The 12,847-nt window shown below is 32.6% G+C and overlaps 1 protein-coding gene across 1 annotated transcript; it reads right to left on the bottom strand.

The window, feature by feature from the left end:
• Window positions 1-4,263: 4,263 nt before the first annotated feature.
• LOC120131956 (ethylene-responsive transcription factor TINY-like) lies at window positions 4,264-5,380 on the bottom strand. The gene is made up of 2 exons (XM_039148815.1): window positions 5,243-5,380; window positions 4,264-5,189 (listed from the first exon to the last, which is right to left on the bottom strand). Exon 2 carries the CDS (start codon window positions 5,147-5,149, stop codon window positions 4,391-4,393), a length of 759 nt encoding a protein of 252 aa, XP_039004746.1. The 5' UTR covers window positions 5,150-5,189; window positions 5,243-5,380; the 3' UTR covers window positions 4,264-4,390.
• Window positions 5,381-12,847: the final 7,467 nt, after the last annotated feature.

A 12,847-nucleotide genomic window follows, 5' to 3' on the forward strand; every position in this document is an offset into this window, starting at 1 on the left:
TGAAATTATTGTCCAAAAAATACAATTGTATTTAATTAATTTGGAGAGAAAATAAAGTTAATGATTAATTATGTAATTTACCCTTTGTACATTTACATAAGAATAAAATTGATGAAAAAAATATGAGAGACGTATTGCACTCCATGAGTCTCCCCCAAATTTATGTATAAGTCGCTTGGATTTCAATGCATTTTCGAGTTTACTGTAGCATTCACTCTTTTTAACGAAATAATTTCTAGAGTGTTTTATTCGAACAATTATTTTTTTTCAACTGCATTATTCGTAAAATTCAGCCCATTACTATTATTGTTATTAAAAATAAAATTAAAGTTTTTAAATGATATAAATCATAAATTTAATGCAAGTAAAAAATAACGATGTGATTGTGATGAACTGACTGTTGATAATTCATCAGTTGTACACGCGGCGTCCTGAGGTTAATGAAAAAACAAAAGTATCTCTAATATGAGGGACTTTCTGTACCTCGAAGGGGCCGACATAGGTGTCGGTCTTAGAAAACGAGACAGGTGAATGTCAAATTCAAAGGGGCCTTTTGTTTTGGTTTGGTAGAAGTCAAACGTCTTATCTAATTCTCTCTAATATGAGGTTAATATTATTATCGTTTAAGTAAGGTTTCGAGTTTGAATTATTTTATATATAAAATATTCTTATCGGGATACTCGCCCAATCAAATTCATGTGTGCGACATGAGTTGGTCCGAATTAATGAAAGTAAACCTTAAAATCGAAGGAGAATACAAAAATATTAAAATACTCAAACAACACAATTGAAATACGGGAGTTCATGTATATTTTGTCTCCTAACCTTAGTTACAACTTTACTTGCGAGTACATAACCCAGTTGAAAATTCACTAATAAATCTAAAGGTATATTTAAGTAATTAGACACAAAATAATTGATCTTAGTGATGAAAGAATTGTTGTTGTTTTTTTTTAAAGTTTTAGGTTCGAGTACATGCCATGAGTATAAACGTTTAATGTCAAATGATTAAGAGTTAATTTTGAACTGATATTACATTGTATTCACTATATATTAATAAAAAAAAAGCAATTAGATGTGTACATAAATTTTAAAAATTCCAATAGATTTACGCTAACATTTTATCAAATATTAACCAAATAAAATAAATATAAAACTCCATATATAGATATATTTAATGGTCAACAATTCTGTTATAATAACTAGTACTCGAACCAATAATTTTAAAGAACAAAAATAATTCCTTAACTATTAAAGTAAATTTGAACATTTGATCTTATCAACATTAGAGCATGTCTCTAGATTCTTATACATCCAAGTGTCTTTTAAACTAAAAAAGTATTGATAGATATATAAAATTAAATCAAGGTCTCTATCTATCACGTCCACTTGGAGACAATAATTAACCGATATTTGTTTTTAAATATTATTAAATGAACGACTCTCAGATTTTTTCATTTCCTCATGATTATGCTACGTCGTACGTGTATTATAACAAAGTGGATCTGTCAATTTAATTATTGTTTTTAATTTTAAGTTAAATTTAATCAATCTATATAATATATTTAATCTAATTTATGATTCGATCATTTAAAAATAGTTACAATAATAAAATATCATTTTCATAAATTAAATCGAAAAGAAATAAAAGATTTTTTTTTTTACGATTTCATGAATTTCATGCCTAACATATTGTATTTTTAATGAAAGTTAGCCAAAACTGAAGATAGAGGCAAGGAGCAAATATTTTATTTTAGCCTTAAATTAGATTATTGTATAACAAAATTTTAAATTTCTTAAAGCAACAGGATGTTTAAGGGATATTATATTAACTTAAGGTTAAAGAACAACATTGAAGGGTAGCAATAAAAAATATAATCATACCCTTTTTTATAATTTAATTATAAATCATTATTAATTTTTCCCTATTTTTCTTAATTTATATTCTCCAGTTGCCATTAAAGATACCCCATGCTTTCCAATTCGAGACTGTGGACTGTGGTCATGATTCTAAGTAAAAATAAATAAACATTTTCTAATTTATAATAAAAAATTCGATCGCATCATTACTTGACTGATTTTAACCAATTAATATTATTCTATAATCACCAAATAATCTAGCTAACGTCGACATGAATGAAAAAAAATCATCAACGATTAGTTGACTAAATCATGTATTTAGTATTAAAACAATTACTTTTAGTTTGTGATCTAAAGATAGAAATATCTTCGCATAATGTGATCTATGATGTGTATCGAATTCCATAAGATTCATGATTTGAAATTATGGACCAAAGCGACATGAAATTTGTTGTTAGATTCATGTATACATGCATATGGTAAATAGAGAGGAAATTTGTTGTTGGATCCTGGAAGATGAACGAAGATTGAGTGGGGAAAAAGGTATTAATTTCTTATTTCCCCAATTATCGGGTGTCTTGAAAAGTTAAATTGTCTAGTACGAAAATGGACAAAACTTTCCCATCTTATATATCGAAAATTTGGGATTTTATTTTAAATTAATAAATAATTAGTCAGTGGCGGATCGATATTAACATTAGTGTCTACCCTTAAAAAAAATTAAAATTAAAATTTCCTTCAATAATATGTATGTTTATCCTGAAATTTTATAATGTCTATTCAAAAAATTTATCATACAAAAAAATTTATATTATTAATACACGTATATGTCCACTTTCAATTTTTTTAAATTCCGTAATTGTACGTATTACACGAAATTTGGTAGCATACTCCCTCCCAGATTTCTTGGGTGGGTAAGACCCATTTTGGGGAGGGGGGGGGGTTCGTGATAGGGCTGCTTATTTTTAAACCGAATGATATAAAGGTTTGTCTTCAAAGCCGTAGCTAGGTTTCAACGATTAAAATTAAAATTTAATATTATACTTAATTTTTTTAAAAAATTTAATAATATAAATAATACACGGTATAAAAATTATTAAAACACAGTCTCAAACTGATAAATGAAAAAAAGAGGGGTTTTTCTTTGTGGGTGCATACTTGAGAATGATCTGGCTTATACCTAATTTAAGTATTGTATCCCAAAATAAAGAATTTACGTACACTTTGCTTTCTTTGACTTGGCTTTGGCTTTTTTTAATTATTATTATTATTTTATCAAAATAATTCTTGATGTCATCTTTTAATTTTATTTTAGTCATTTATTATTAAAATGTTAACAGTAATATCAACGTATTATCGTAAGGTAATGTTATATATCACATTAGTAGTTTTGTTAATTTTTCAACGTCAAGTGATAAAAATAAAATCAAAATATACTGTTAGATAGGATCTGAAAGAGTAATAGTTTATTAAAGTTTTTTTTTTGCCTTTTTACATTTGATAAAGTATTTCAGCAATATTTTATATTCATTTTTATTATTAATTTATTTTTTTTAAAAGATTTATTGATCGTTGTTTTAAACAATTTATTTACAAAAGGGTTATTACTAGTTTATTAAACAACAAACATGTTTAGCTCAAAAATTAATTTTGATGTTAATTTTTAGTGACAAAATCTTATTTTAATTAACATCAATGTTGTTATGTTATTTTGAGTAAACTACACGTTTAGTACATTAATTATCATTTTTATTTTAATTTGGTCACCAAATTATTTTTATTTTCTAAATCATACTTAACGTTTAATTTTAGTTTTATTTTGATCATTTGTTGTCACAGAATTAACGTTGATGTTGACTTGTCACCATAAGATAATTTCAAGTCGTCATTGAAGACATGCAATATTGTCACTTTAAAAATATTTTTTTAGCATTGGGTGACCAGAATAAAATCAAAATTTATTGTTGGTTATAATATTTAAAAAAACAATTAATGACTTAAACAGAATAAAAGTGATAGTTAAATTACTAATTGTAGAGTTTACCCTAAAATTTTAAAAGTTATGATGTGCCAAAAATGATATGAGATAACAAATAAAAATGTCATGAAAGAACAAAAAAATCATATTCAAAGGACCTTTACATCCATCTGACATCTGGCAAAAGCAAACCTCAGCTTTCATGACAACGGGCAAGGGGGAATTTGGTGGCAGGCCCCTGTTTTTACCATATGTTTGATCAGATTTGAAAATTACTTCTTAGAACAGTTTTCTTTCCCCTTTTTTAAGATTAATTGTTTTATGTAATTTCTCTATTCCCAATTTCCTGTTTCAAATTGTAATTGTAAAAGAGAATAGGATTGAATTTCCAGTGTTGATTTCAAGCTTCTGTACACTATGATTCATTGACAGAGATGACCTAGACAGAGAGATAGAAGATGACAGAGTTTTAGCCCTTTCAGAGAAAAAGCAAAAGGGATTTAAACACACTCACAATTGACAAACGCAAAAAGCAAAATGAAAAAGAAAACATTAGTAATCCCACAGCAAACCTTCTTCGAAGCCATTTAGTAACTGATTACAAACGTACTGGCAATCTTCCATGCTTTCGAGCCATGGTGAAGAAGCATAAAACCATCTGTCCATCGAGTCCAGAATTACCAACTCATTCCCCAACTCAGCCGAGTCGTAACTTGTCCCTAGACTCGGTAGCTCCACTATCTCGCTCAACTCGTCCGACCCTGAGGTTAAGTCCGGATGAAAAACCAAAGAGGATAGGGACGACGACGACAAAGAGGAATTTGAAGGTGATGCCGTGGATGGTGACGGAGAGTCCAAGTTTCCCATTTGGGCAGCTTCGGCTGCCGCAGCTTGCACGTCACGTGGTGCTAGAGACACGGGTCGCGGTAACGAGTTCGCGAGTTCAGGGAAGTTAAGAATCGCTGAGTCGCCTTTGATGCTCAGAGCGGCCATGTCGTGTGCTCGAGCTGCCATTTCCGGCGTGCGGAAAGTACCGAGCCAAATGCGGGATTTCTTGCGCGGCTCGCGGATTTCGGACACCCATTTGCCCCAGCTTCTCATTCGTACGCCTCGGTAAACCGGGTGGTTGCTTGAGTCCCCCCTCATTCGCTTCATCGTTTTACTGCAATCGGCGGTGGTTTCAGGTTTACCATTTAGAGTCGTGGTTGAGGTTGGGACCGAGTTAGGAGGTGAATGAGTTGACCCAGGAGATGAAGCCCAACAGAATGAGTTGGAACTGTACTCTGTTTCTGAAATTTGCAGCTCAGTCATTTTTATTAGTCCCCTCTTAGTGGCGACTTGGAGCTGCTAATAAACTTACAGAAGAAAGGACAGTATAAGCAGGCAGCCAGGCAGGCTAGCAAAAACAGAGTAAATTGAAGTCACAGTGATGAATGGAAAAAAACAAAGGCAGAGCTAAGAACTTAGAGTGCAGAGCGGAAGGTGGTGGGGGTCTGGCCATACGCCATGAGAGAGTAATTTTGAGCGAATGTTTTCTGAGATTAAAAAACAATAGCCCCGCCTTTTTTTAGTTGTACATCATTTCCCAACGACTCACAACACTTATAAACATTGAGAGAGAAAGGTAATAGCCTATAATGACCCACAAAGGAAATGGGTCACCCTGCTACACCCTATGGTTCAATGGGGGTCCTTTTCTCTACTACCACGCAACCTCTATTAATTTGTTCTTCTTGGTCACCGTTTTCACCGTGTCTCCCCATTTCTCCATTGCAACTTTCCCCTGAGATTGTTTTCGTTTGCTAGGGTTATATAATTAATTATATGATTTAATCCGATTTCACGTACGTTTGGCCTTCTTTTTACCGTTTAGGGTTTTGCTTTTTTTTTCTCTCCATGGGATTTACCTTCTTATGTTATTTAAACAGTTTAAACATAAAAAATATATTAAATGTTAAGACAACAATCATCAATGTCAAAACATTACAATCTTGAGTACGTAAGTGGATTGGTCAAGACAAAGTTTAGAACCGAGACAACAACCAAAACAAATGAATTGAAGCATGTAAGAAGCGAGTGCCAAATTATCGCATCCAAGGAAATAACAGCATTTACCTACGCGGGTGTATTAAATTTTGGGCCAACATCAGAATAGACGACAAAATATTTCTTGACCGTAACTCAGGTATTTTGTAGCCATTGGTGTACCCGTGAGTTGCTGCTTTGGACCCTCCGATCTGAATACCTTTTCTTTAATCGGTTCCTTCGAGTGTCAATAATTCAGACCATTAACAGACTTTAACAACAACTTCAATTTAATCCTATGCAATAATTATTTTCATTATTAAACTCATAAACGAATCGAACATTCAGTGAATTATTTTTGAACTATTCGGTGGGAAGTTCGTTTATATATTAAAAGAATGAATATGAAAAAGATTTTATGTGCGCTTAATTAAATGTTTGAACACGAACGAAGGGTCTATTCGATCATTTACGTTCATGAACTCTTGGTATCCGTTTGTTTGTGTTTTTTTTTATATTCGCTTATGTTCATTTATTTATATTCTTTCGTTTATATAAATTACAATCTCCAAACCCATTTAAAACATTAAGACCTAACAAATTTTAAAGTCAAACTCATTAATATTTTAAAATCTAATTAATTTTAAACTCGGATACTCAAATCAATTAAAAAAAATATAAATTCTAAAATTATTTAGAAATAAAAACTCTTTACTGTTGAAAAATCAAACCACATGGGCTGCTAAGCAGCCGGTGGCTTTGAAAAAAAAAATTATTAAAAACCAATTTTGTTGATTTTTTATATGGTCAAATTACAAACTTTAGTCATTAAACTTTAGTGTATTTATAAGATTAAGTCCTTAAGATTTAGCTATAAATACCCTATCCCATTTGGCTTCAAAACCATCCCAAAGCATTCTAGTTTTATTCCAATACTATAGAGAATTTAAAGAGTTTATTGAGAGTTGTTTTTTCCTTTTTATCAAGAGAGAATTATCATTGTTTTCTCCTTAGTCGATTGAGAGAAGTTGTAATTCCTATTTTCTCTTAGTGAAATTCTTGTACCGTTGCCCGTGGTTTTTACCCTATATTATTCAGGGGTTTTCCACGTAAATTTTGTGTATCTTTTATCTTCATTTTTATTTTCTCAAATTATCAGTTGCGATTTTGCTCTATCCGATAGCCGTCTTCCGCAACATTTACAAATATAAACCCAATTAATTTTATGTTTGTTTGTTTGTTTATGTTCGTTCGTTTGTGTTTGTTTACCATTTAAACGAACGACCATAAACAAACACAAACAAGTTGCATGAATGAACATAAATAAAAAATTTCGTTTATTTAATTGTTTTGTTAGTTCGCTTGTCCGATTAAAATTAAACAAAAGAACATGAATATACCATCGTATGTGTTCATTTTCGGCTCATTTACATGCCATAATCAGTAAATTCAATTTACATACCAGACATCAATATATGTGTTTACAGTACTCAAGGGTGAGAATAAAAAAGCTTACATCTGAAGCATGCAGGCAGCAGTGCACCGATGGTTTGTCACATGCATTAGCGTATTTGCCCATGCATGCATGCAGAGTTGATTAAAGTTATTAGGTTGTTAGTTCCATGCACCGATTCGTTGCGTATTTCAGGGTTTTTTCAACTCAATAATTTTATGCAGAAACAGACAAACGTAGATCTGTTAAATTCACGTGGTTCGCTGCAAGCTGGTGTTTGTGAATTCATGTTAGCCCATACATGGAATGTATGCGCACTGAAGCTTAAAACCTAAACGTTGATCTCAAATACGGCAAGCGTGAGTGACCTTCAACATCTTTCTTCATTTATGATCATCAATTCTGATCAGTGTTTCCTTTTTTTTTTCATTTATTGGTGTCGGTGACTTAAATTGCGGGTGGGTTTGTGTTGCGTTTATCACGGTTGCAGATATAACGAATGTTATTGGGGCATTGCGGGTACTATAGTCGTGAATCTTCTCCAAATGAGTTAGTTTTTTTTTAAATATTAAAATAGCAATCCGCTATTGTTACGATTGAACGCTATCCATTAAATTGCGGCCATGACCCGTTGTTATTGGTGTGATTCCGCTTCATACCACTATTTTCTGTGATAATGATCTCATATGTTGCCCCGACCACGATATAGCAGCCGTTATACCGCTATCCGGCCGCTATTCGAATCCCTTGATGTATTCACCATAGTGCTCTTCGTTTTATGAATTTGAAGGATTTGAGTTTTCTGCCTTTCGCAGCTCAGGTGAATCTAAAGTGGGTGAAGTGCTGATCTTCAGTTTGACAGACAACCTTTCCAGATTATAGTAAAGACGCTTTCTTTTAGTTTTATCAGATATTTTATTATCGTTGTAGGGATTTACCTATAGATGGCAACCGTCGGATTTGTAATCAATCTAATCCGAAAATTATATATTATCCGCCTGATTTGTTCACACTCACAATATATATATATATATATATATATATATATATATCCGACTTGATCCAATATTTTAGAATATAAATTTGATACGATCCGACTTGACTTAACCTAAAAATATATATCTTCCACTCGAATTTTATCAGTACGACTCGATGTTTCTCTAAGTTAGGGATGGGCACGATGCGGGTCGAGCAAAGTTTTTGGCCACCCAGCCCCGACTCGAAAACGTAGATGTAAATCCTAACCCTGCCCCGCCCTAAGGAATTTTGAGTTTTTTCACGCCTCGAATCACTACAGCAAAACAGAGTTTTAGTGGCGTTTTTAAGCGCCGCTAAAAGTATTTGTGGCGATAGGAAAAACGTTGCAAGAAGCGCCGGCAATACCAGCGCCGTTAAAGTTAGCGGCGTTTGAGAACAAAAAACGCCGCAATAGGTCAATATCTATTACGACGTTTTTTGAACAAACGCCGCAAAAGGTCGATATCTATAGCGGCGTTTTTGGAATAAACGTCGCAAATATATAGCCGCAAAATGTCATATCTATAGCGGCGTTTTTGGATACAAACGCCGCAAAATATAAGACCTATACTGGCGTTTTTAGAACAAACGCCGTAAAAGGTCAGACCTATAGTGCCAACAACCATACATTTTAATTAAGACAAAAAACATAAAGAAAAATACTTAACAACAAAATAAATTAAAGTTTTTTTTATGGATAGAGAACCTTAAAAGACATTAAAGTACAAATGAGTTACAACTGAACCTCAAAGTGTAGATATACATGGATTTATTGTTCGATACATCCTCAATTTCACTAGCGTCATCATCATAACCTCCAGATATGCCTTCTAAAGCTACTTTGTTTCCCACTTCATTGGAATTTGTCATATTCATCGTCTTGACATCTTATTTGAAAGTATCATTTGACAGTGAATGATCTCTCCTCAATAGATTAAAAACAAATGGGAAACACTATGTCAGTCTATTGAAGAAGCCGCTTTTTGTTGAAGTTTGTTCTTCAAGATTACTGCAATTACAATAATTTAGATGAGACTAAGAAGAGAAGGAAACAACCAGCAGAACTTGCATTCATAACATACATGTGAGTGATTGAGAACTGAAAAAAGATGTTGCAACAAACAACAAAAACAGGAAGTCAGGAACCATGAAAACTAAAATATATTCTATATAAGAATGTAAAAAATGTCATCATAAAGAAAACATTTAATAATGTATTGGTTGCCATCTTACTTTTAGAAGTTAGAATTCTTACCCCAAGAATCTGAGCAAGTTTGTATTCTTAGAAAACTTAAGGAAATACAAAAGAGGGATAAGCAATGAAATCTTATAATTTTGGATCAAGAAAGCATGCATGTCTAAGTCCCTCAAAGTTCATAGGGAAAACCCTAGTAGGTTCAATCATTTCAAGATTGCTTCATGTGCCTTTTGATCCTATTCATGATCAGTAAAATAAACAAATGAATCAAGGAACATATATTTCCAGTTATAACTTTGTACTATAAGAATTTTAGACGATAAAAAGAACTCAAAAAGTGAACTACTTACTCTTAGTAGTAAAGGAATGTGCCAAATATTTGGAACGTCATAGAGAGTGACAGTATTTTCGGCCTAGAAAGAAATCATATTTCTTAATAACAGTAGTTACTGATTTAGGAGATGGAAGAGAAGCATACAAATAGAATTCATGTTTCATTACCAGAACATGGTAAAACGGAGAGAGCTTTAACTTGACATTATCATCAAGTGCCTATTGCAAAAAAGGGGCAAGTGAATGAATAAGAAATGTCAAATTAGCACTGCTAAATACAGTTGAAAAATATAAATAAGGGTAGAACCATTGTACTACAACAAGCAAGAATATTTGGTCTCAAGACAAGTCTTCTAAGTCCCCGAACACTGTGCTAACAAGCATGTTCCCTCATTGCTTGATTCTTCTGAATTCCTTAAAACGAAGAATTATACCATTACTTCAAACCCATAAGGAATGTACATATACAGAAAACAAAGAGATAACAAAGAAAATATATTATATCTGAGTTTGAGCTTCGCAGCTCCTAGAAAAGTATCAAATTATTAGAGTGAAGCTTTCAAAGAAAAACATGGACCATAAAACTTTCGAGAGTTTGGTTATATTTTCTTCTTTCATTGCCAATGAAAGCTTGACCTCAGTACGGTATAATATAAACAAAAAGAAAAAAATAAAAAGAATAATATATTCAAGGACTTACCTGTATTTGTTACTAGCATGTTTATTGGCCACGAGTTTAAAGCTTGAATAAATCATCTTACTATAACACTTAACCATGAAGTTGTTTTGATATAAACAAAAAAAATCTCTTTTAAGTATTTGCACCAAAAGCTACTCATTGCTTATACTGAATTTCTTCTCCAATTGAAGTAATTGGAAGGCTAGTAACAATCAAGGACCATGAACTCTTAAATTGGTAATTTGAAATAAAAAATTTATAAATAGAATGAGAGATTTATATTCTAGTCCAAATGAAGGTACAAATACCCTAGTAAGGACTATCAAAACCAACCAGAAAAACATTATATAAGCATGCCAGAGCTTGTCCCTGCAGAAGAAAAGCAGCTTCATGGTTTCAAAACTTTATAAAACTCCAAACTCAGAGAATTATGATGTACCACTCCAGTCACAATTGAATGATGAGTAAGCAAGAGAGAGTTCAACATGAATACACTTTATAAAATGATCTTAAGGAACAATTCCATATTAATTAGTTCTACATGAAGATTAAGACCCTTTAGTTAGATGGATCACTTGACAATTATGCGTCCAAACTTGAACCTAAATTGTAGGCATTTTATCTGTGATAAATCTAATTTTGAATAGAATTTCAGAAACTGAGCTTGCAAATGCACTACTTGTATATAATTAAAGAAATTGAAATATCAATTGCTTTAATGTTAAATTTGTGGACCTTGGATTTCAAAGTAATCATTACTTCAATAAACCCCAATTCTGTAGACATCATAAAATTTTCAACGACAATTTTATTCACTCGGCTAAAATGTAAGAAAGCATCTCAATTTCACAGTTCACGACACCATCACCTAGTAACATATAAGTGATTTCTTAACTTTCCAATCATAGGCAAACGACAACAAATTTAGTTATGGTAAGCATAATCCTAAGTAAACAAGAGTAGTAAACAGAGTCTGCGGATTAAACCTGAGTAAACTTATGTAGTATGTCTCTATGTCTTGCAAGTTTCTGGGTTACCGAAGTAGTCGGTGCAGAAGATGCAGTTCATCTACTCATACGATCAGTCCAAAAGTTTCTCAAGTAATGATTGAATTTCAATTTCCATAGACTTCCATGATCTGCTTGACCCGGCCGGTGGCGACCCAGTATCTACATAATCTAAATGTAAGTAAATATTATCACAAAGAAGAAGAAGAAATGAAAGAGCACCAGATTCCTAAGGCTTTGGATTCCTAAAACAGGAAAAAAATTCCCATTAAACAAATCTTATTTATTCAGATTTTAGAATATGTTCAGTTCTTCAACAAATTTGTTCCTAATTTCAATAATCTATTGGGGGAAAAAAGCAACACACATTCCAGAAAATAACAATAAAAAGGAGGAAAACGAGCAACCCTCCTGGATTGAACCTAGCACCTAGCTTAGCATAAGAAGATAGTTTGACATCGAGATCGCCTTCAATCTTTCGAGCTTCTTTCCTCAATTCCTCCCAACCCGATTCTAGTTGATTCAGGTTTAGATCCATCATTTGGATCTCGGTAGTTCAACTTCAGATTCCTTGCTCTTCAATTCCAGCGATGAGTTCTTTTAAAAATGTGGATAAGGGAATCTAAATCAGAGATAGCATAAAAATGGTGGTGAAATATATGAGTTTGGGGTTTGGTAGTGAAGAAGATGGGTTTGGGTAAATGGCGGGATTGAAAAATGCTTGAAAGGGAAAAAAATGAAAAAAAGGTTAAAAGGCGCGACACTTAAAATTTGTAAACTTGCGGCGTTTGTAAACACAAACGCCTCTATAGTACAAGTGTATAGCGACGTTTGAATAAAAACGCTACTAAAGTACGAGTCTTTAGCAGCGTTTGTATAAAAATGCCACTAAATTACGAGTCTTTAGCGACGTTTGTAAACACAAAATGCCACTAAAGTACGCGTCTTTAGCGGAGTTTGTATAAAAACGCCACTAAAGTATGAGTCTTTAGCGGCGTTTGTATAAAAACGCCACTAAATTATGAGTGTTTAGCGGCGTTTGTAAACACAAACGCCACTATAGTACATGTGTATAACGACGTTTGTATAAAAGCGCCACTAAAGTACAAGTATATAGCGGCGTTTGTATAAAAATACCACTAAATTACGAGTCTTTAGCGGCGTTTGTATAAAAACGCCACTAAAGTGTTACTCTTTTGCGGCGTTTGTTGAAAAAACGCCACTATCGATGAACCTATTGCGGCGTTTTTATAAAAACGCTGCTAAAGTTACCATTTTGTGGCGTTTGCTATGTAAA

This window comes from Hibiscus syriacus, unplaced genomic scaffold, assembly GCF_006381635.1.
Source record: "Hibiscus syriacus cultivar Baekdansim isolate YM2019G1 unplaced genomic scaffold, ASM638163v2 tig00110557_pilon, whole genome shotgun sequence".
Classification (NCBI taxonomy): domain Eukaryota; kingdom Viridiplantae; phylum Streptophyta; class Magnoliopsida; order Malvales; family Malvaceae; genus Hibiscus; species Hibiscus syriacus.